The sequence below is a fragment of the Microtus pennsylvanicus genome, chromosome 1 (assembly GCF_037038515.1).
Source record: "Microtus pennsylvanicus isolate mMicPen1 chromosome 1, mMicPen1.hap1, whole genome shotgun sequence".
Lineage (NCBI taxonomy): Eukaryota > Metazoa > Chordata > Mammalia > Rodentia > Cricetidae > Microtus > Microtus pennsylvanicus.
In genome coordinates, this window is record NC_134579.1 from 60,668,188 (window position 1) to 60,690,783 (window position 22,596).

Below are 22,596 nucleotides of genomic sequence, written 5' to 3' on the forward strand. Positions count from 1 at the left end.
GATTGGACCTAGTTTTGAAGCAGTGAGGGACCCATTGAAGACTTTTGAACTGAAATTAAGGGGTGGTACTGTTAAAAATCAAAGCTTTAGGCATGAAAAGAGTAAGTCACTATAATACGAGCACTCCATATTCCATCAAATTAAATAAAACTGCCAGAAATGTTCACCATGAACTGGGGATGTGGTTCAGTGGTAGAATGTGCGTTTGGCATGTTCGGGACCCCAAGATAAATCCTAGCACCACACCACATGAAAAGGAAAAGAAAAATGAAACATGAGGAATGGGTTTATGCATTTATAACTGGAAGGCAAGAAATAGCCGTCTCTCCTCCATAAAAATGCATATATGAAGTTGTGAGGGCTGGGCTGGGTTGGAGCAGCAGTCAGGGATGAGGTCAAAGTTGTAGTTCTAGGTGGCAAGGAAAATGAGAAGGAATAGACCACCAACTCAAGTGGCCAGTAACTTTGGGGACCTGTTTAAAGAGGTGGGTTTGGCTTCTGTGGAGGATTGGGCATCCACCCTGTAGCAGATGGAGATACCACCTCAGAAGGGTGAGAGGTGGGCTTCCTCACAGGAGATGACAATTGCAGAGGAAGATTCGACAGTAAGAAGAGGGCTGCTAGGACTCTCCTTCAGAGAGGAACTGAAGCCAAGGGGGTAGTTAAGGGCTCTGGAGACGTGAACAGTCAGTGAGGGATGTCCTTGGCACCTCTGTGTTCAGGAAACAGGATAGTGCCAGTAAGGCAAAGACAACCAGGGACTGGTAATGATTGTCCCACCCTTTAGTCTACTTTCTCCAGCTTTGTTTAGCAGTGAGTAGCCCAGCACTGACATAGTATCAGGACTGTAGCTCTCATCAGGAGGAAGGCAAAAGTACAAGGCCTGGGATGCTGGCAGAGACTCGCGAGCAGAGGTGTTGCAGGTTTGGGGGGTGGAGAGCACATGGAAGCTTTATAGACTGGGCAGCATATAGTCTGGTGAGGGGGAAAGGCAGGTGCAGTGGGCACCAGGGAGAGGTTTAGGTAAAAAATGAGGGCGGTCACCCTCAGGCCCAAAGAGAGCTGAATAAATCAGCTGTTAAGAATGGTCTCCACCCTGCTGTCCAAGCTGAGCAGAAAGGATTTCTGGAGTGTCACTGTGTGTCTCGCCACCCTTATCCACCACGAGCTTAGCCAGCACTGTTATCTGGAAGGCAAATGGATGCAGCTGAGGTTGCAATGACTTCCTCAAGTCAGGGACACTGGCTGTGATAGATCACCATGACCAATGTCATAGTCAGGGACACTGTGGCTGTGATAGATCACCATGACCAATGTCCTAGTCAGAGACACTGTGGCTGTGATAGATCACCATGACCAATGTCCTAGTCAGGGACACTGTTGTTATGATAGATCACCATGACCAATGTCATAGTCAGAGACACTGTGGCTGTGATAGATCACCATGACCAATGTCCTAATCAGGGACACTGTTGTTATGATAGATCACCATGACCAATGTCATAGTCAGAGACACTGTGGCTGTGATAGATCACCATGACCAATGTCATAGTCAGAGACACTGTGGCTGTGATAGATCACCATGACCAATGTCCTAATCAGGGACACTGTTGTTATGATAGATCACCATGACCAATGTCATAGTCAGAGACACTGTGGCTGTGATAGATCACCATGACCAATGTCATAGTCAGAGACACTGTGGCTGTGATAGATCACCATGACCAATGTCATAGTCAGGGACACTGTTGTTATGATAGATCACCATGACCAATGTCATAGTCAGAGACACTGTGGCTGTGATAGATCACCATGACCAATGTCATAGTCAGGGACACTGTTGTTATGATTGATAGATCACCATGACCAATGTCCTAGTCAGGGACACTGTTGTTATGATTGATAGATCACTATGACCAAAGCAACTTGGGGAAGAAGGGAAAAGACTTACACTTCCTTTTCACTGTTCATTACTGAAGGAAGTCAGGACAGGAACTCAAGCAGGGCAGAAACCTGGGGGCAGAAGCCATGGTGGGGTGCTGCTTACTGGCTTGCTCATCATGGCTTGCTCACTTGCTCAACCTGCTTTCTTATAAAAACCCAGGACCACTAGCCCAGGGATGGCACTTTATCCAGTCTCCTGGGTCCTCCCATATCAATCACTGATTAAGAAAATGCCCTGCAGACTTGTCTGTAGCCTGATCTTATGGAGGCAATTTCTCATTTGAGGTCCCTCCTCTCACATGACTTCTGCTTGTGTCAAGTTAACATAAAACTAGTCAGCACAGGAATCACATCTGTGTTTTGTCTTGCAAAGTTTGAACCTCAATGGGGGGTGGTTGTTTTTATTTTTTTTTTCCTGCCACCTGGTCCTCCAGCTAGGTCCCCCATCCTCTTGCAGTTAAGGTGCAGAGCACAGATAGCCAGAATCAGAAACCGTAAACTGAGATCCTGAAAGCCGTTGTAGATAACATTGGGATCCTGCCTTGCTCATTCTTGGCTGCTGCTGGCTTCTTTGGTGGAGTATTTGTGAGGTAGGAGTTGGGGTCAGGGTGAGAGTGCCCTGCCGGCCAAGTTTACCCATTCTGCCAGAAACCTTTTTAATTGATTGCTAATGTCTACGATTGTGCACTGCCAGCTGAGATTTGTGTGACATGTGTTTGGGGGCTGGAGGGGAAGACATGCTTCCTTAATCTGTGAAATGCTGCATAGTAACCATTGAAAGTTCAGTGATGAACAATATTAAGATTAGATTTGAAAGGGAGATTAAACAAAATGGTCATGTCTCTACACAACTTCTGGTTCTCTGTGAACTGAAATGTCCTTAAAATCTAGGGTAATGAAAGGAAAAAGTTAAGAATGAGGTCAGGAGTTAGCATCCTGAGAGACGAATGAAAATATGTGATTTCCTTCTGTAAATGTGCTTTAAGAGACAATACTGTATTATATTGATCACCGTGACAAATGGATCAGTCATTTAAAGCTCTTTAACTTTTCTGCATCCTTCCAACCACACCTCACTCCACCCCCTCCCATATCACACCTGGGCTGCTCTCCTTCCCTGGCGCCCAGTCCCTCTTTCACGCCACTTCCTTGCAGAAGACGCACCAGAGCGCCCTGCAGGTCCAGCAGAAAGCGGAGGCACTGCTCCAGGCTGGCCACTACGATGCCGACGCCATCCGGGAATGTGCCGAGAAGGTGGCCCTCCACTGGCAGCAGCTCATGCTAAAGATGGAAGACCGGCTGAAGCTAGTCAACGCCTCTGTGGCCTTTTACAAGACCTCCGAGCAGGTGAGGGGAAGGCTGTGAGAAGTGAGCTGAAGATGGAAGAGGCTGTTTCCTATCCCACACTGTGGCACAGCATCAAAAAGCCAGGCCTGTCACACTAACCTTTGAGAATAAAGCAGTGGCCTGTGGGGACACTGCCATTGGCTTTCTTATCTTTTACCCCTTTACAGCAAGGAACCATGTGGGGTTTTTCTTCTTCTTTTCCATAAATTTCTCAAACTCGTCAGATCAAAATATGGAGGTGTTAAAGTAGAAACTGGGTGCGATGAATACTAGATTTGAATACTAGATTTGAGCAGTGTATCAGTCAGCCATTATCACAGTAGTGCTGTGTGACAAGCTACCCCACACTTGGCGCTATACGCTGGCATTTGTTTCCTGTTGAAATATCTAAGGACAAGCTGATTTTGCTGAGCTTGGTATATCCAGACTCCAAACTGCACCTTGCATCCAGCTTGTTTATGTGTCTTTTATCCTTCTTGACCAGCAGCTACTTAAAATACATTCATAGTCAAGAATCCGAATCTATTCCACAAGACCACTTCAAGCTCTTGACTCTGTCCTGTTACCAAACAGGTATCAAGTGTCTTAGTCTTAATATTTCTGCATCTTTGTTATCTATTTTCTCAAGACCTGAGCTTGGCTGCATGCTTTGTGTCTTGTATTAAAGGAAGTAGCAAAGGTGGGGCTAAACAGGTCACCTTGAGGTCAGGGACAGACTTCTCGTGACGTGGCAAGCATTGTGGCTGTGATGTCGTCCAGCTGAGTTGATAATTCAGTGAGCATTCTATCAAAAATCGCATCTTTGGGCTAGGATATAGCTCAGTTAGTACAGTGCCGCTTAGCAAGCCCTTGATTAGAATTTCAGGGTCACCCTTAGCAACATAGAAAGTTCAAGGCTAACCTGGGCTTAATGAGACCCTGTCTTGAAAGTGATCATACTCTTTCCCAAGAGGTGTGACTTTTTCAGAGGAGGCCAAGATTGTTGCAGCTGCTCTCCCTTGCTTCTATGTCCAAGAAGTAACCAATGCTGTTGATGGGATGTAGAGGAATTCAGGTTTCTGCTTTCCATTTGCTTGATTGCATTTTGCCACCTTAGGGATGGAATCTATCTTCTTCTGTATGCTAGGCAAGTGTCTGCTGGGTTCTTATTTTCTGTACCCTCCCTGCAATGACACAAGGCTGCCATGAGACTCTCACTGTAACCCTCAGCCTAAATCTCCCTCTGAGCTTTCTTTGAATGCTCTGATCTCTTCTGAGGTCATTTACAAGGTCACTCAGCATGGCCTCTCTGAATTCTTATAACTGAAAAGAAAAAGATTATATCTTTGAGGTTAATTCAAATGTATTCTCCCTCAGAAAGAAATATGATTTTATAATAGATGTCCTAAAGATGTTACTGCCTTGTGGTAGGACTTTGAACATCTGTCCCCAAGGGAGTAGAAAGATGACTTTTGCTTATGGCCCATAAATCACACAAGAGAGGCAGCTTTCCCCTTTACCACTGCTGAGGCTCCTGACAGACAAGTACAGATGCCGAGGCAAGTCACTGAGTATCTTCTCCAAGCCTGGTCTACATAATTCATAATTATCATGAGATTAGAACAATATAGCTATACAATATATACACATGTATATATTGTGAGATGCATATGACATATGTGGATATATGTATGTGATATGTCATATGTGTGTACATATATATATGATATATCATGTTGAATCTCCCTAAATATCCAACCTATTTCTTAATTTCTTACTTTTCATCATATTTCTGGGTAAAACTATCAACTTCTGTAGCTTAAGCCATCAGCTGTAAAGGGTAATTCTACAGTCTCCATCCCGAGTCATCACAGTCCAAGCTCCAGTCACAGGGTTCTCACACACATCTCTTCAGAGTATCTTGGCAGTGGTGGCCGCTCTGAATCTCCAGGCTGAATTTCACATGCAGAGCGTCACTGTGTAGAGTTCTGTTGCTGAAGTCAGCAGCGAACACTGGCTGAGCAGCTCCTCACCGAGCCTTTCCTCCCATGATTCACTAGGTGTGCAGTGTTCTGGAGAGCCTAGAGCAGGAGTACCGGAGGGACGAGGACTGGTGCGGTGGGCGAGACAAGCTGGGGCCGGCGGCAGAGATGGACCACGTCATCCCGCTGCTCAGCAAGCATCTGGAACAGAAGGAGGCCTTCCTGAAGGTCAGAGCACACTGCCACACAGGGTCTCTCCTCTCTCCAGCCAGCACCCACCTACTGTTCCGTCAGGGCTTCCCCTGCCTCTCATGTAAAGAGGGAAGGGAATCCTCTGGAGGGGCTGGAGACTTATCTCCCAGGTAATTCATAAAGTCCTAAGATAACACTTTAAACACTCACTTCTTTCTTGACACTTTTGGTATCATCAGGTATAGGATGCACTATTATTGTCACTGCTGTGCTAGGGTGTTCCACCATCACATGGTCACAAGCTTTTACTCTGCTACATTCAATTTATAAAAAGTATTCTTTTTTCTTTTGTGTTGTTAGACATTGTACACAGGGCCTCGTACCTATTAGGCAAGCACCCTGCCATTGACCAATAATACTAACCCTAAAATGATCTTTTGGCTGAAGAGCATAAGCCTACTCAATAAAGTTATTAAAATGAATCTTTTAATCAAAAAATTCCGATACTATTTAGCAATCTAATCATTTTCAATTAACAACAAATATCAGTGTTTATTCTGTGTGAAAGCAGAAACACATTTCCTAGGGGTTTCTGATACAGCCCTAGAATGGACTAGGAAACCCAATCTCCTCCTCTGGCCTCCTCACATGCATGTGTGGGCATGTACACCCACACACACCTGCACAATATAGCACGTACATGTATATGATACACACATACACACAGAGAGAGAAAAGTAAAGATTATTTCTTTATAAAATTAAATGATTCATTTAAAGAAGAAAGAAAACCTCTTGGACCTATGTTTTTCATATAGGCCTAAAGCGTAGAAGAAAAACTCCTACCAGTGTAGGAAATCGGTCCCCAACAGACACACACACCTTTCTGTTTGTTTTCATTGATTGAACCATCTAGAAGTCCTTAGCCTTGGACCTCTTCTGATGGCTTCCAATTCATGAGCCTTTTAGTTCCCATCAACTTATAAGTTATATTTATTATATAACAGTCATTGAAAGTATATAATTTGTTTGCTCAAAAGCTAAGTATAAGATTTTTAAATTTAGCAGTTTGATCCACAGATAATTTATTAATTTTAAATTAATAATCAAGTATGTACTAGTGTTATAGCCATGGAAAAATGATTTTTAGAGAAATTCATAAATTATAAGGGCTTAAGGGACACTAGACATCCTCTGTCAGTAGATCTGAATTCTAGATCTGAAGTACTTCCTTCCTGCTGCTCTTTTCAGCCCTCAGTCTTACTCATGAGGAAAATGTGGCCTTCTCCACCAGCCACTGCTGATGGTTGTGTACAGTGGCTTCCACTCTTTCATCAAGATTAATAATTCCCAACAAGAGAGTTATCTGTTAGGTCTGGAGAGTTGGCTCAGTGGTTAAGAGCACTGACTACTCTTCCAAAGGTCCTGAGTTCAATTCCCAGCAACCACATGGTGACTCACAACCATTTGTAATGAGATCTGGTACCCTGGCCTGCAGACATGCATGCAGGCAGAACACTATACATAGTAAGTAAATAAATCTTTTAAAAATATTTTTAAAAAAAAAACAGAATATTTGTTAGTGTTATTTAGGTAAAGAGAACATGATTGGCACTCAAATAAATTTGAAAAAAATTGTTCTTACATCAAGTATGTTTGCTAAATGTACTATACTAAAGTGGGTTTCTGTTCCCTGGGCTTCCACCAGTGGTCATGTAAAAAGTATTCTCTTGTACAAAAAGAAAACCATCCTGGGCGCGATTGTTAGGAATGACCAGGCAGCATATAGATAGAGAAGGGCTGGCTGATTTCTGTCTGAAACAGAAAAAGAAGCACTTGGTTTAAAGAAAGTTCAGAGCATGGGAATTAGTGTCCCTGTGAGCCAGAAGTGACCTCCAGAGCTCTGCTCCCTCTGGGTCCCTGCAGCGTACTCATCACCAAGTCCTAAAGCCTTCTAAAAAGGTGCTTCTTCTCGTGTCCTGGAGTCCACTGGAGACAGCCTCACTTCTCTGTCTCCCTTAGGCCTGCACTCTGGCACGGCGGAATGCTGAGGTGTTTCTCAAGTATATCCACAGGAACAACGTTAGCATGCCCAGTGTTGCCAGCCACACCAGGGCACCCGAACAGCAAGTAAAAGGTGAGTAAGAGGTCTGCCAGCCACAGGTCACTTTAGATGCGTGAGTGAGAGACCCACCGGCCCTCCCCTCCCTGTAACAGGCTGTGTACCTAACCCTCCGTGATCTCAAGTTCCCTGGTGCTTCTCCTTTAAGAAGAAACAGTCTGGTATGAAATGATGTGAAACCAGCCCTGGCGATTCACAGTCAGTTTCTTAACATTCAGAAAGATTTCCCCAAGTTTTTAAAATATATTTGCAAGTCCTGGACCACACTGCTTAGCAGAAAGTTGTCTAAACATTTGCTACACAAAACATGGAGTCCAGTTGAGGAACGCTGATATCACTTGGAAGCTAATACAAAGGGAATTTCCAGCTCCCTTGGATCTACAGAATCTGCGTTCTGTATGCAGAGAGGGTTTATATAACCATTGATCTAGGTCATCTTTATTGCCTCTGAATTCTATGAAGTCTGTGAGTATGTGAAAAATAGCATATACCGTTTAAAACTGATCACACTTGGCCTTAGTCCTCGTTTCATTTCCCAGTGGTCACTCCTGCCATACAGAAACTAGCCTTCACGCATTTCCTTGTCCAGTTAGAAATTCACAGCTCTGGAGAGGAAGGCTGACACCATGATCAGAATGGGGATCAGCGGTCTTGATAGTTCCCTTCCCTGCTCAGATCACTCGAGAGTTGGGATGATCCAAATCACTAAAAAGAGTTAAACAAGAGGAGGAACCCAAGCTCCTGCCTCACATGTCCTTTTGTCTTTGAATGAGGCCCTGTAGTGGCTGACCCCATGTCACCTTCCAGCACATCTCAAAGTATATGTTCTGACCTCTGCAGATGGCTGATTGGGTGAGGCCAAGCCACTGAGAGTCCACCCTCACACCTCCACTGTGTGGGGCGGGTACCCAGAGGGGGCTCCATCACTCACACCTCCACTGTGTGGGTACCCAGAGGGGGCTCCATCACTCACACCTCCACTGTGTGGTTACCCAGCGGGGGCTGGATCACTCACACCTCCACTGTGTGGGTACCCAGCAGGGGCTCCATCACTCACACCTCCACCATGTGGGGCGGATGCCCAGAGGGGGCTCCATCACTCACACCTCTACTGTGTGGGGTGGGTACCCAGCAGGGGCTGGATCACTCACACCTCCACTGTATGGGGTGGGTACCCAGCAGGGGCTGGTAAAGCTCCATCTGTGAAAGCTCTTGGGAAGGGGGAATACTGACACCTGAAATGCTTGGAGCTGTCCAGGATTTGGACTATGTTGTTTACCTAGAGTTTCTGCAGGCACAAACACTAAAGAGATAAGAGCTTCTTCTACCCTCACCTACTAGAAGCAGACACTGCAGGCAAGACCTCCTATTTCCCCTTCATCTGCTGCCTGGATCCAAATCTAGTGCCACATAGTTTAGGGTCTTAACAGAGGAGCGGATTGTTGAACAAAACCTTCTCTGTGGCTCGCCGTGAGCATCTTTTGTCCAAGTTGTTGCAGCCATCAATATGCCATCAGCTGTTATGGCTAAGCTCAGCAATGCAGCTGTCTTTCAGACTCCAGATGTTGGCTAAGGTTCTTGTCTATTCAGTCTGAGCTCTTGAGTCCAAGGCTACCCAAGAGTTCTTTCCATGGGGCTAACAGGGAGGCAAGGGGCAGGTCAAGTCTACAGACACATTTCAAACTCCTGTTTGTGTCATGTGGGTTAACAACGAAGTCCAGAAGTCAGTCTGAGAGTGAGCAAGTATATTTGACCACTCTAGGAGGGAGCTGAAATTCCCTGCTGAAGGCATCTATGGTGAGCCACTGAAGCCTATGGAACCTCTCAGCCTGAAAGGGGTACAGACAGAATCTATCCTTGGAGTCAAACGTCCAGGCACAGAGGCAGTGAGGGGAATTAAGGAATAAGTAAAATCAACAGAAACTATTAAGTACAGACACTGAAGTTTGGGTTGTACCATCTCGGTAAAGTTCAGTAATGTATATTTCATTTACCAGGGACCTGGGAGACCAAGGGTAGATAAGGATGTGGTCTCGGGTCAGAGGATCCTGCTCTGCTCCTTCCTATCTGAATGAGCCTGAACATGCTCAAGCTCTGCTCCTTCCTATCTGAATGAGCCTGAACATGCAGGACTGCCTCAGTCTCCTCATTTGCAAAGGGGGACCATAAAGATACACACATCATAAGTATCATAAAAATGCACCTGACACACAATGAATGCTTAATAAACCGATGATCTATGTCCTCATCACTGTATATTTTACCAACATTTAACAGTTTGCAGGAAACAAGAAGTAGATATAAAACAAAATGCATTTGCTTGCTTCAAGCATAGATCATATTATTTAAAATACTTAAGAAATCAATCTATGGCCAGGCAGTGGTGGTACACACCTTTAATCTCAGCACTCGGAAGACAGAGGCAAGTGGATCTTTGTGAGTTTGAGGCCAGCCTGGTCTACAAAGTGAGTGCCAGGACAGCCAGAGCTGTTACATAGAGAAACCCTGTCTCAAAAAAAATAAAAAGAAAAAAGAAAGAAAGGAAGGAAGGAAGGAAGGAAGGAAGGAAGGAAGGAAGGAAGGAAGGAAGGAAGGAAGGAAAGAAAGAAAGAAGGAAGAAAGAAAGAAAAGAAAGAAACCAGTCAAGCAATCCAGGTGATGAGATAGTGTTAAGAGAATAAGGAGACAGATGAATACCTCCTATGGCTCCTTTGTCATGCTGACTGCCTTACTTATATTCTCATAGTATCATTAGGGACAACATAAGAAGCTCTTCCAGCCTTCCTCAGGATCAGTTCAAAAGCTGTGTGGAGTCTGGGCCCAAGACAACAAGTAGACCCTAGTGCAGCCCAGTTTCCACCCTCCCTCTGCTCAGAAGCTGGCAACAGTGGCTCTGCTGTTAAAGTACCCTGTGTTTGACTCCTGTGCAGGGCTGAGATGGTGGCTCATAATGTGGGCTGGCTGTATGTCCTCCCGGCATTCTCACTACTGCTCAGCTCCTCCATAGCTCCTCAGGAATGCCTGAGAGTTCTAGCAGAGCCCATCCATGTTTGCCAGATCAACTGTGTCAGTTGTCGCCTTAGGGGCTCACTTTCCAAAGCCTCTTACAATAAGGACTGATGAGTGTGAAGAGACTCTGGGTCTGTGGTGGTCCACTGACAGATCCTCAGAAACAGGTCCCACCCATGCTCTTCCCACTCGTGGACCCCAGGGGAGATGTGTCCGTCTCCAGGTTTTATCCTCTTCCTTCTGATGCTCTATTAGTCCTACAGGGAGGCTTGTAAGTCCCTCCCCTTGGTAGTAGGACTGACATTGCTGGGACTGGGTGCAGAGTCCCATGATGCTGCTCACCTCCTCTTCCCACAGCCATCTTGAGTGAGCTCTTGCAGAGGGAGAACCGTGTCCTGCACTTCTGGACCTTGAAGAAGCGGCGGTTAGACCAGTGTCAGCAATATGTGGTGTTCGAGCGTAGTGCTAAGCAGGTATGTCCAGAGTTCCCTTGGCTCTGCCTCACTGCTGGGCCGTGTGCAGATGGCCACAGTAGCAGGCACAGTTAAGATGACAGGCGATGACAGAATAGGGATAGCCAGTTTCCCCTTGTCAGTAATTTAGGTTTTCGGGGCATTCATTCAATACTGAGTTTGACACCAGAAGTCATGATGAGCTGTATAGGTATTCACGGAGTCTGACTCATGATAACCCCACAGCTTCTCACTGGATTTGACCTATAGTAACCCCCCCCCCCCAGTTTATATATAGATACATAGATACTCACTGTCTCAGACATACGAAAGGACCCCAGTTTACTGCTTTGTGGTGGGCTGTTCCAATAATAGAATTTTAAAAAATAACTTTCTCAGAGCTACACGCCCACCATTCTGTCACCTTTCCTGGGTCCCTTCCTCACAGTGTGGCAGGTTTTCCTACTGACAGCTGCCTTCTGGGCGACTGGTGGTGGTGTTTCCTCCTACAGGCGTTAGACTGGATCCAAGAAACAGGAGAATATTACCTCTCAACACATACCTCCACTGGAGAGACCACGGAGGAGACTCAGGAGCTACTGAAAGAATACGGGGAGTTCAGGGTGCCTGCCAAGGTAGGGAGCATCCCAGCCCCTCCCCAAGTGCCCCTGCTCCTCCCCTTCGTGGGCACCTTTACCTTACGGCAGCAAGAGCAGTCTCTGGACACAGAACCATGTAGCCCTAGGGCACGAGGAAGGCATGTCTGGGGTTATCTTCTTTGGAGCCTAAAGCTCCCCAAATTACGTCTCCAAAGGAAGTTGGTTGCTAAGACACCTCATCATCATGCTGCAGATTCTGGGGTCTCCTTTGTTCTCCCAGGCCTGTGAAAGGACATACTCACGGAAAACTCTGCCTGCATTGTAAACATCTTCCAGGGATAGCAGGTTTCACCTGCAAATGTGTTGGACCAGGGATGCGTGTGACCTGGGGACTGCAGGTTGGACACACCTAAATTCTACATATATCTACATTTGAATGTCTTGGGAAGCGTACCTTATGGGATGGAACAACAATTCAGAGACTGATTAAAATTCAGGGTGCCTACCAAATAGGGTGTACCCTAAACCTCCTCCAGTTCACTCAGCACCCCTGCTCTGGTCACCTTGTTAGAGAAGCAAGAGCAGGCAGTGTAGACAGAACTATGTGTTGGGAAGCCACTAAGGACAGGCTCATAGAGCAGGTGATTTTTCCAGTTTTCGGACCTATTTCCATTTGCCCTCCAACCTGCTGGTGATCAGGTCAGATCTCTGGGGAGCAAACTGTGCACACCTTCGTGAGGTAGCAGGAATGCTGTAATGGAAGAAAACCAGATTTTTACCAGTTTTCACTGCCAGCATTTGATCCGAGGACCCTTGCTTTGAGTGAGAAGCTGGTGTGTGATAGACCTTTCCTTGTAGTACCCTATGTATCTCCCTGCTTTTCGTAGCTTCCCTTCCACACATAGAAGATACCCTTTCCAGGGTGAGAGCTGGTTTTGTTCGAGAGCCAAGGAGGATAACACACTCTTGCCATCTTCCGCAGAGACCTCCTTCAGTATCTCAGCACATGTTCCTCCATCTTGGTTTCACAAACATAACCTCATAACCTCCTTCCTGCGCCAGTATTCACAAGTAATTATCTGCATTATGAATGCTGTGAACTCCACAATGGGCAGGTAGCCTTGCATTGTTGGGAGCTCTGGGCCCTTTGCCTGCTGTTTAGAGCTGTGAGTTCAGGTCAGAAGTTCATTTTAACACCAGCTAGAGAAATGGCACAAAGTAGGCAGAAGATGACCAGGACCCAGTTCAAATCCAAATGAAAGGGGTTTTTGAGGTTACAAGTTTCTATCTATCTGACCTCTGACAGCATCCTTAGTGGACCGTTAGAGGATCAATGGCATCGGCCCCACCAGCATGGGTAGACTATAGCAGTAGCCAGAACTTCTTACCATGAGAGTCTGTTTATAACCGAAGTGGACATGCAGAGAATTCAGTCATGTTAGTTTATCCTTCACAATCTGCTTCATGGCTTTGTCCTCTTCCACCCATCATTCCTGCCCTCAACTGGAGTCGCTTCTTCATGGGATTGCATTCTCCTGGCTTTTCCTTCCTTCTAGTCAATTCTATTCCTCTGATCTTTAAAGGATCACTTTGACCAGAACATCCCTCCCCTCAGGAACTTTGATGGTCTTCAGTGTCTTCAGGTTCCACCTCCTCCCACCCTCTAGCTCCATCATCAGTGGTTTCTTTATGCTAGCTCGGGCTTCAGCAGAGTGTGTGTGCTTTCTTACCCTCCAGGAGATCCACTTGCCACCCTTGCCTTTTTCCTGCAAGTTCTCCACCTGAAGTAGTGCCCCTTCTCTCTAGTTTGTGCTTTGGAAAGCAGCTCACCTTCCAGTCCAGTGCTACCTCTTCTCTGGTCCTGTCTACCTGCTGAATACCCCCAGGGCCCTTCCCTGCTGCACTTGCAGCCCCTATCTGTATGGCCTTTGGGCAGCTGGCACAAGAGCCACGTTTTTCCAGGGGTCTGTGCAGTGATATCTCCAGTATGATCTGAATATCTCAAGGAGTCTTTGTAAGGGGGTGTGTCCTGCTATATCCCCAAGGACAAGAACCCCCTTTATTCACCTGTGTTCCCCAGGTTACCTGATGTAGCTAATGCATTGAAAGGAAGTCACAAAGAGACATAAACATTAGGAATTTTGAATAGATCTCAGAACTACTACATTTGGGTCTATGCTCGTATAACTTTTCTAGCTTGGCCCTTCATTTCCTGTCTTCCTCCCAGCTGAACTATGTCTGTTAGCAGTTACTGTGTTCCTATCTGGCATGTTCTCAATCTCAATTATTTGTGTCAGAGTATCTACTGGATAACAGCCCAGCTGAGGACCCTGAAGCCTCCTGCCTCCACCTCAGCCAACTCCCCAGAGGCAAACCCTCTTGTAACCAGTCATCTCTGGCTTTTGGTTTTTATAACCAGTGAAATGAAAATTTGGTGTGGAAAGCAAACTGACCTTGAATGGCAGAAGAAATATTGTGGCCCTCACAACTGAATAGTGTAACAGGTTATACTAGATTATTATACTCTGCTCCAAAAAGAAAGATCAAGGAGAAGACACACTGAATACAGAAAGGCAATTTTATATCAAAACCTTCAAACATAAGAACAAAGTGAGACTGGGATTTGGCAAGGGTAGGAACACACCCTTGCACGATGTGGTACGCCTATAGGCAATCTACTTAGAATACAAATGACACTTTTTATTGTTCCAAAATTATAGGGGAACCAGCACTTGATAACGGGGAAGCCGAATGCCTCAGCTTCTGTCAGAATTCTGTTTCTTCTGAAAACAAAATTGTTTTTAGATTTTTTTTTCTTTTTACAGTCCAGTGTTGTTTTTTTTTTTTTAAGTATATCACAAGCTCTATAATCCTTGCCACAGCTGAGTGGAGCTCAGAGTTAAGCATTGGGAGTAGCTCCTCCTTCTCTTCTCTCCTCAGGCGTGTGCCCGTGCTGCACACGTCATTCACTATGCAATCCTGTCTAGCTTCTCTCCCTCGGCATAATGCTTTCCCTATTCCACCCGTGATTTAGTGCATGTCAGCCCCTCGTCCCTTTTGACGACTAAATAGTATTTCATTACACAGATACAGCTGTATCGTTTATCAGATGGATATTTACTTACCATTTATCACATGAATAATATTTAGTTTTATGAATTTTATGCTTCATGAGGGTTTAGGAATCATGTCATATTAGCTCTACATAAAAGTTTTTGTGAGCATGTTTTTCAGTTTCTTCTATGTCTATGTGGGAGTGCGGGGACTGGGCCATATGGCGCCTCTCTGTTTCATCTGGAGGAGCTTCCAGTTCGAAAGCAGCTTTCTGCAGTGTGTGTAGGTTCTAGGGCCTTCACATCTTCCTCAGCTCAACTCCTGCCTGTCCTGAGAAACGTGACAGAGGTGGAGTCCCACTACCTTACCCTTGCTGACTCAGAGCCCAGAGCTCAAGCGGTCTTCCTGTTTTCTGCCTCCAAAGTGCCCTGGGGTATCCCTGCTCCATACTTATCCCGCCTTTCTGTGGATTTGCCTCTGCTCTGTGCCTGCCTCTGCTCCCTGTCCCAGTAGTTCACATCACCAGGGAGACGCCCTCAGCTGAGTCCTATGCCCTCAGTGTCTGTTTTAAATAGGCTTTAAAGCCAGGACACCTGAAAAGTGCTTGGCCACCTACTGGTGGGCTGTCCTGGTGGGACAAGGTTCTGCCTCTGATCTCATCAGCTGCAGCCAGGAATGTGACAGGTCACGGGGTTTCAAGATCATATTCTGTGGGGGCCATAACCATGGTTGGTGCTCCACGGGGCTAATCGAGCTGAGCTTTGCTTTAGCATCCACTCACCCACCCACCCACCCCTCCGCTCACCCACCCACCCACCCCTCCACTCACCTCTTACAGTGTGCTGCTTCCTTTCTAGACAGGGATACAGGGAGATGGGGATGATAGAGCTCCGCTTGTAGAGAGGTTCGGGCCCCTGAAGAGGACACACAAGCATCTGTGCGAGACCCTTGCTAGAATAGAGGCCTGTGCATGGAACTGTGGGGACTTAACCCCGCCCCCATCTGCAGGGAGGACACTTGGCTGAGGGTAGGCTGCACAGGTGCCATCCCCACAGCAGGACAGGGCTGACACTCAGCCCAGCTGTAGGCTAGGAGTGGAGAACCTCAGAGACAGGCTCCTCCAGAGACAGGTGGGGCCAGGTTGGGTAGAGTTTTTCTACACTGCTTGTTGGCTGTCCACTCCATAGCCTCCTCAAGGACACGGGGTCATCTCAGTCACAGGCTTTGCCCTTATTGGTCCGAGTCAGCTTTGCTACCTCCCGATTCAGGTAGCAAAATGGCCAATACCTGGCTGCAGGCACCATCTGAAGTGAATTCACCTTACCAGGAGTAGAAAGTAGCTACTTCCAGGACTTTTATATAAGAAGAGGTCTCTTGATTATTAGAATAAAAGTCAAGCTCTCTTAAGAAAATAACAAACCAGAAAGAACCTCCCTCCAGAAAAAAGACAAAATCCCTAAGAGAAATGATATGTACGTCTTTAGGATCCCAGGCTTCTTGTCTTAGCCAGTTCTGCTGTAGTTACTGTTGCTGGTTCATGATGGAGGGATAGTCCTCCAATCCTCACACCTCCCTCTTCTCTTCCATTCCAAAGCCCTGCTAGCCCCTGACTCTCAGCCCCTGGCCAGCCCACCATGCTGACAGAGGAGAGGCTAATTGTGTTGTGCCCTGGCCGTACATCAGGCAGAGCGCTCTGCTCCTCTCTCAGACATTCCTCTCTTAGGAAGGGGTGTGGACAAGCCTAGAAAGGGGTGTGTGTGCCATAGAGCTGTTAAAGGACAAGGGTGGTTGAATAAACAGACGCCCTGCTGTCTTCTTTTGTTTGTTTCATTGTAATGAATCAACTGTTTACTTAAATTCTCAGTAAGAAGTTTGGAACACTGATTTGTCAGGGTAAATTCCATTTGTTAGCCAAAAAATGGATTACATGTAGCCCAGGAACTGAGGAGTAGCTTTGATCTTTGGCAAAAGCTGCAAAGAAGAACATCAATCTTCTGCTGGTCTTGTAGCCTCATATTTCTCTTTTTGTGGTGAAGACCTCATCTTCCAGGTGTCTGGGCTGCCATGGCTGCATCTTCAAGTGACCTCAGTGCGTTTGGGAGTTCACATTGCTGATATCAATTCTGATGGGTTCTACAGAGAGAAACTCGACTGAGGGGGACGATTCAGCTACAGTTAGCAAGTTAGTTAGTACCACCCTCTTGCTCCCATGGTACTCCTTAAGGATGACCCAGAGTGCCGATGTTGTTCCTCTCTCACACCTGCCAAGGGGCTTGTGCTGTGCCCAGCAGCTTCCACGCACACCTTCAGTGGGAGATCTGGGCATTCTGCAAAGCTTTCTCGTCAGCCCTGAGCAGCTTTGTGGCAGTAGCTAGATCTTTTCGTTTTCCACTTTTCAGTCCTGGGCTTCGCAGCTGAGTGTTTCCTCTTGTGCTGGCACTTTCTGACCGCACAGCAGGAGGGGAGTATCTACCAGTTTCCCCAACCCGGACAAGTACTTACTTCCCTCTTTTTCACTTTAGGGTCACCCTTTTTGCTGTGCCTGTGGCACCACCTTCTTGGCTGCAGGTGTCTTTTCCTTGGTGTCCCACAGCTATTTCATTTCCCACCTCGTAAGATATTCCGAAAGATACGTTATCTTTTCAACTGTAGCTCTCATGATTTTTCAAGCCTCGTTATTCTAGATTGTAGCATGGTCCAAATTTTGGACCTCCTTTTCTTAAAAGAACATTTTCCTTCTAGCAAATTATTTAAATGTTATCTCATTTTCCTTAAGATTTCTCAGCCAGGCGGTGTTGGTGTTCGCCTTTAATCCCAGCACTCAGAAGGTAGAGGCAGGTGGATCTCTGTGAGTTCGAGGCCAGTCTGGTCTACAGAGCGACTTCCAGGACAGGCTCCAAAGCTACAGTGAAAAAACCAAAATGAAAAAAAAACAAAGATGTCTCAGTTTTTCTGAGAAATTTTAGTTTCAAAATTCAAAAGTGTGCTAAAATATGAGCAGGTGTTTGCTGCAGCCGTCACTTCCTCTGCCCTCCGCCACAGCTCTGCTCTGCCTTCATCTCCTCTATTGTAAAGTCCCTCTGCCGTGACACACTTCTCACTTTGACATTCAATTACATGATGCCCCGAGCTGCCAACTATTTTGTATGAAAATCTTGTCCCCTCTGGAGATTTTAGGTAGGGCAAATGAATACTTTTTTTTTTATTTCTCCATTTGTTTACCCCCCAAGCTCAACCCACAGCTCTCTGCAGAGGACTGTAGACGGAAGAAATGCTGAACAAATTCTTTACAAATGAAGTTAACTCAACACCTGTCAGACTTTTAGCTGGTTAGCCCTGTAATAGGCACTGACTACATTAATCACTTTATCTCCCTGGAACAGAAACAAAGACAGAATCTCATAGTAGAGCAGATAGGAGTCTGTGAATTAGGTTCATCAGATGCTAACCCGTGCCAGCTTGCACGTTTAGTGCCTGCCTCGGGTACAGAGACAGGCCGGGACTAGGAACAAAGGATCAGCGACAAATGCTGCTGTCCCTGTTGGTGGTATGAATTTGGACGAGCTCTGCAAGCTGAACCTCGGGATTTTGCATCTGGCTTGCAGAGACTTGTCCATCACCCCTGCATACTTCCTAAGGATGCCTTAAAACACACATGAGTCTCAGGTGTGTTCGTAACATGTTCTATAAGTCACCAAATCACTATGTTGGTTTAAGAGAACCTCACATCAATAGCAATGGCCAACATCTCTGACTTAACTAGTTGAATGAACCTTTTCTGGAGACGTGAGCAAACGCCTTATCGCCTAGATAAGGAACTAGGGAGACATACCAAAGAAGCAGTTCTGCTCAATAGGAACATGTGTGAAAGGTTACTTACAGGACTGTGGAAAACTTACAGGCCACTACGCCAGTGGAGGAAATGTCACTGATCCCAGCAACTGCTATGTGTCTTTTAGACTTGGCATGGCCTTGTGAATCCTTCCCCCAATGACCTTTAACTGTCTAAAATCCTTGGGAAGAGTAGGGTCTCCGGAGCCCTACCCATCCTTCATGATGGAAGGTCAATAGGCTCAATCTTGTACAGTTTTCCTTTAGGCCATCACAGCTGCTGGCAGTCTAAGAGGGTGTGGCCACATCCTGCCTGGAAGACAGTGGTCCACAGCCGGGTTCTTACAGTGGCCCCTGTGCACACCTGCTGTGCTCCAGAAATAGTCTAGGCAGTAGATATTGTTGGCCCTTTAATGTTTTGTGGTAACTTTATGAAGCAGGTACTGTTATGATTCCTATGGGTAAAGGAACCAACAGAGCATGGGAGATTTAAATAATTTGCTCTAGGCTCCCTAAAAGGTAAGCGACAAAGTTGTCATGCAAAGCCGGTTCTCAGCTGAGGTACCTATGGCTGCTGGGCAGAGCAGAGGAGGGCTTAGGGCAAAGGGGCCCGAGAATAATGTGATCCAGTAACGTTAGGCCATCTCTCGGGCAGCAAACGAAGGAGAAGGTGAAGCTTCTGATCCAGCTAGCGGACAGCTTTGTGGAAAAGGGCCACATCCATGCCACAGAGATAAGGAAATGGGTGACCACAGTGGACAAGCACTACCGAGATTTCTCACTGAGGATGGGCAAGTACCGGTACACCCTGGAGAAAGCCCTGGGAGTCAACACGGAGGTGCGTATCAGGTGCTGTCCGCCGGATCTCCTTCCCTTCTCTCCCTCAGTACCGCTAACCTCATTGAGGGAGCACATTTCTGAGCTGTGAACCCTATGAACCTCGTGCAGTTTAAATAGGTTTGGGGGACTCTTACTGATTCATTCATTTCAAGCCCCCCCCCAACACACACACCCATGATCTATGTACTACAAAATTGGCTAGCCAGGAGCCAGACCTATGAATAAAAAGCAGAGGTTTGGTTTTGTTATATTTTTCCTGTGTAGTTAACTGTTGGCTCTGAGGACAAAACCCTTTACTTTGATCTCATCAGCACTGTCATCTAACCAATTATGCTAATGAGCCAATGATTAGAGTCCCTAGCATGTATGCAAATGGATCTCAGGAATAAGGGTCACAGTTTGTGCGAGGGCTGTTTGACACTTCAACTGAAAGAGGGTACGAAGTTCCACGAAACAAAGGAAAACGGACTTCTAATCTCTTTTTTATAATAGAGGTCAGTGACCTATGAATTAAAAAGCTAAATCCAGTCTATCACTTAATCCTAGGAGTTCTAACTCATATATCTTTAAACCACCCCATGGGCTGAGGCAGAGCAGCCTTAGTAAAGTGGTCAAACCACTAAAATTTGAGGCTCATAATGTCTCCCCCCGGCATGAGGGTTTTTTTGTGTGCGTATGGTGGAGTCCCATCATACACAATACCAAAGATGGCTTAAGCAAGCAGGGACGAGCAACAGGGTTTAGTCACTGACTGGGTATTCTGCTCCTGTTTCCACAGGAAACTGCTTGTTTAGTTTTTTTTTTTAAGTTATTTTCTCTTGACAAATGAGAGGTTTTTCAGTGTTTTCCTGTATTTCTGTTTCACATTTATTTTATTGATGAAGAACCAATTCTGGCTAGTTTCTGTTTAGATTTAATCAAGATCAGAGGTCTGGAAATCAGATACGTAATGTCTGTAGCTACAGATAGTAGCACTAAATGTTTGGCTACAACATCCTATACCTTTTTTTTTTTTTTTGCTTGAAAGCAAGAATTGCCCTATGAAGAAGGCTTGTGGGCGGGACCTTGTGGGACCCCCCTCATCTCGTCATCTTCCATGAGGTTGTTTACACCGCTTCCCTAAAACCTCACCAAGGTGACCTGGCCTCTGTGACACTTCTCATGCAGGATAACAAGGACCTAGAACTGGACATCATCCCAGCAAGCCTTTCGGATCGTGAGGTTAAGCTCCGGGACGCTAACCACGAGGTCAATGAAGAGAAGCGGAAGTCAGCTCGGAAGAAAGAGTATGTGTGTGGGTGGGGGGAGGTGGAACTCCCCCTGCAGCGAGCAGGCTCTTCCTTACTCTTCCCTGCTACCCATCCCTTGTGACAATGTCATCTGGTCTACCTGCAGATGTGGGGATGGCCATTGAGGAGAGAGACTCACTGGAGATCTCTCAGCCTCTCCATTCCCTACTAAACCCAAGTGCTCTTCATGTAGCAGGGACTTCCTGGGGGACACCTACCCCTTGGAACATCAAATTTTACTTCACAGTAAACTCAACAGTAACCAAACCAAACCACTTCACGTAACAGAAATCCAGAGCAGGGAAGCTAAGCAACTCTCCCCAATGCCGAGATCAGTGTGTAATAAATAGAACCAGAATTCTGCCTCTTCATCATTGCATACACATGGTTCCCTCCAGTGTCTCTCACTAGCTCCAAATTTCAGATGGTTTCCTATTGCCCTCTGAATAATGATCAGACTCAACACCCACCATCTGGCCCCACCTAAGTCAGTTTTATTTCAGAGCGCTTCCCAGGTCACGTGACACACTTTAGACAGGCCACTGTCACTGACTCCCTCATTGACAAGAACGTTAAATACAGTTATTCATGCAGTTTTCCAGCCTAGCACCCTACCCTTTTGGTTTTGTTTTGGTGTTTTTCTCCTCTCTCTCTCCCTCTCTCTCTCTCTCTCTCTCTCTCTCTCTCTCTCTCTCTCTCTCTCTCTCTCTCTCTCGGTGTGTGTGTGTGTGTGTGTGTGTGTGTGTGGTTTTATTTGGTCCCCCCTTTTCCACTCTATGGATCCTTTAAAGTCCAGCTCATACTACATGCTTTTATGAACTCCTACTACATCCCCTGCCGCCCTTGTTCCATTCCTTTCTGAACATCTATTCTTCTTTTACTTGTTATGTGATCATGTCTCACTAACTAGAATATAAACTCTTCTGTGATAGGATTATTTTATACCCTCTTATATAAACCAGGGGTTGCCAGAGTAACAGGTATACCACGGTTGTGGAAGAGGCATTTATGGAATACTTTTGGATCTGGAACTGAAACCTTAGTTCTGAGACAAGAAGGTACCCAAAATTATGTAATAAATAAACCCCATAGCTGAATACAGTGGCACATAGCTCTCATACCATCACTCAGGAGGTTAAGACAGGAAGACTGGCAGTTTGAGGGCCAGTCTGAGTTACATTTAAAAAGAAAGGAAGAAAGAAAGAAAGAAAGAAAGAAAGAAAGAAAGAAAGAAAGAAAGAAAGAAAGAAAGAAGTGAGGGAGGGGGAGGAAGAGAGAGAAAAGGAAGGAAAGAAGGAAGAAAGGAAGGAAAAACAATTGTAGTTTATATCTGGATTTCAGTCTTTGCCTGGTGAATAATATTTTAAATGGAAAGAAATATGCACCCTGAATTTGGCCTTGAGAGTGAATTTTGGAGGTCAGAGGTAAAGGTGATACCTGAGTTTACTCCTGTGTCACAGTTGGCCCATAGGGATAAGAGGCAGCGAGATAGAAGATGCTAAGATTCAAACATTATGGAAGAATCTGAAGTTGCCTGAGATTTCCATGTATTGAATCCTATTTTTCTCAGAATAAGAATGGCTAGGGCCAGAATCCATTTAGAGAGCTAGGACCAGTTTATCATTAGATTCTTGCTCTGTTCTCCAAGTCCAGCCAGGCCTTTATATTCATGAGTCCACATCCTCCCATTTAACTAGCCCTGGGTTGGAAATATTCAGGGAAAAAACTGCCTGTACTGAACATGCGCAGACTATTTTCATGTCATTTTTCCTAAGCAGTACAATATAGCAATTATTTGTGTAGCACTTACACTGTCTTGGGTATAAGTAATCTAGAAGTGATATAAAGTATATGGGAGATGTGTGTAAATTATATGCATATACTATGCCATTTTACAGAAGGAACTTGAACAGTTGTAGATTGGGGTACCCACAGGGATCCTAGATTCATCCCTTAA

The 22,596-nt window shown here is 45.8% G+C and overlaps 1 protein-coding gene across 28 annotated transcripts in view; it reads left to right on the top strand.

The window, feature by feature from the left end:
- Positions 1–22,596, top strand: part of Kalrn (kalirin RhoGEF kinase) — a 605,871-nt gene that overhangs the window by 349,420 nt on the left and 233,855 nt on the right. For 18 of the 28 annotated variants that reach the window (XM_075965457.1, XM_075965466.1, XM_075965637.1 and 15 more), the window contains exons 17-23: positions 3,073–3,291; positions 5,331–5,480; positions 7,466–7,580; positions 10,932–11,047; positions 11,539–11,661; positions 19,166–19,348; positions 20,518–20,636. In XM_075965457.1, the coding sequence (XP_075821572.1) occupies positions 3,073–3,291; positions 5,331–5,480; positions 7,466–7,580; positions 10,932–11,047; positions 11,539–11,661; positions 19,166–19,348; positions 20,518–20,636 (1,025 nt within the window). The remainder of the gene's footprint in view (positions 1–3,072; positions 3,292–5,330; positions 5,481–7,465; positions 7,581–10,931; positions 11,048–11,538; positions 11,662–19,165; positions 19,349–20,517; positions 20,637–22,596) is intronic. The other 10 variants (XM_075965494.1, XM_075965665.1, XM_075965525.1 and 7 more) reach the window with 1 other exon arrangement.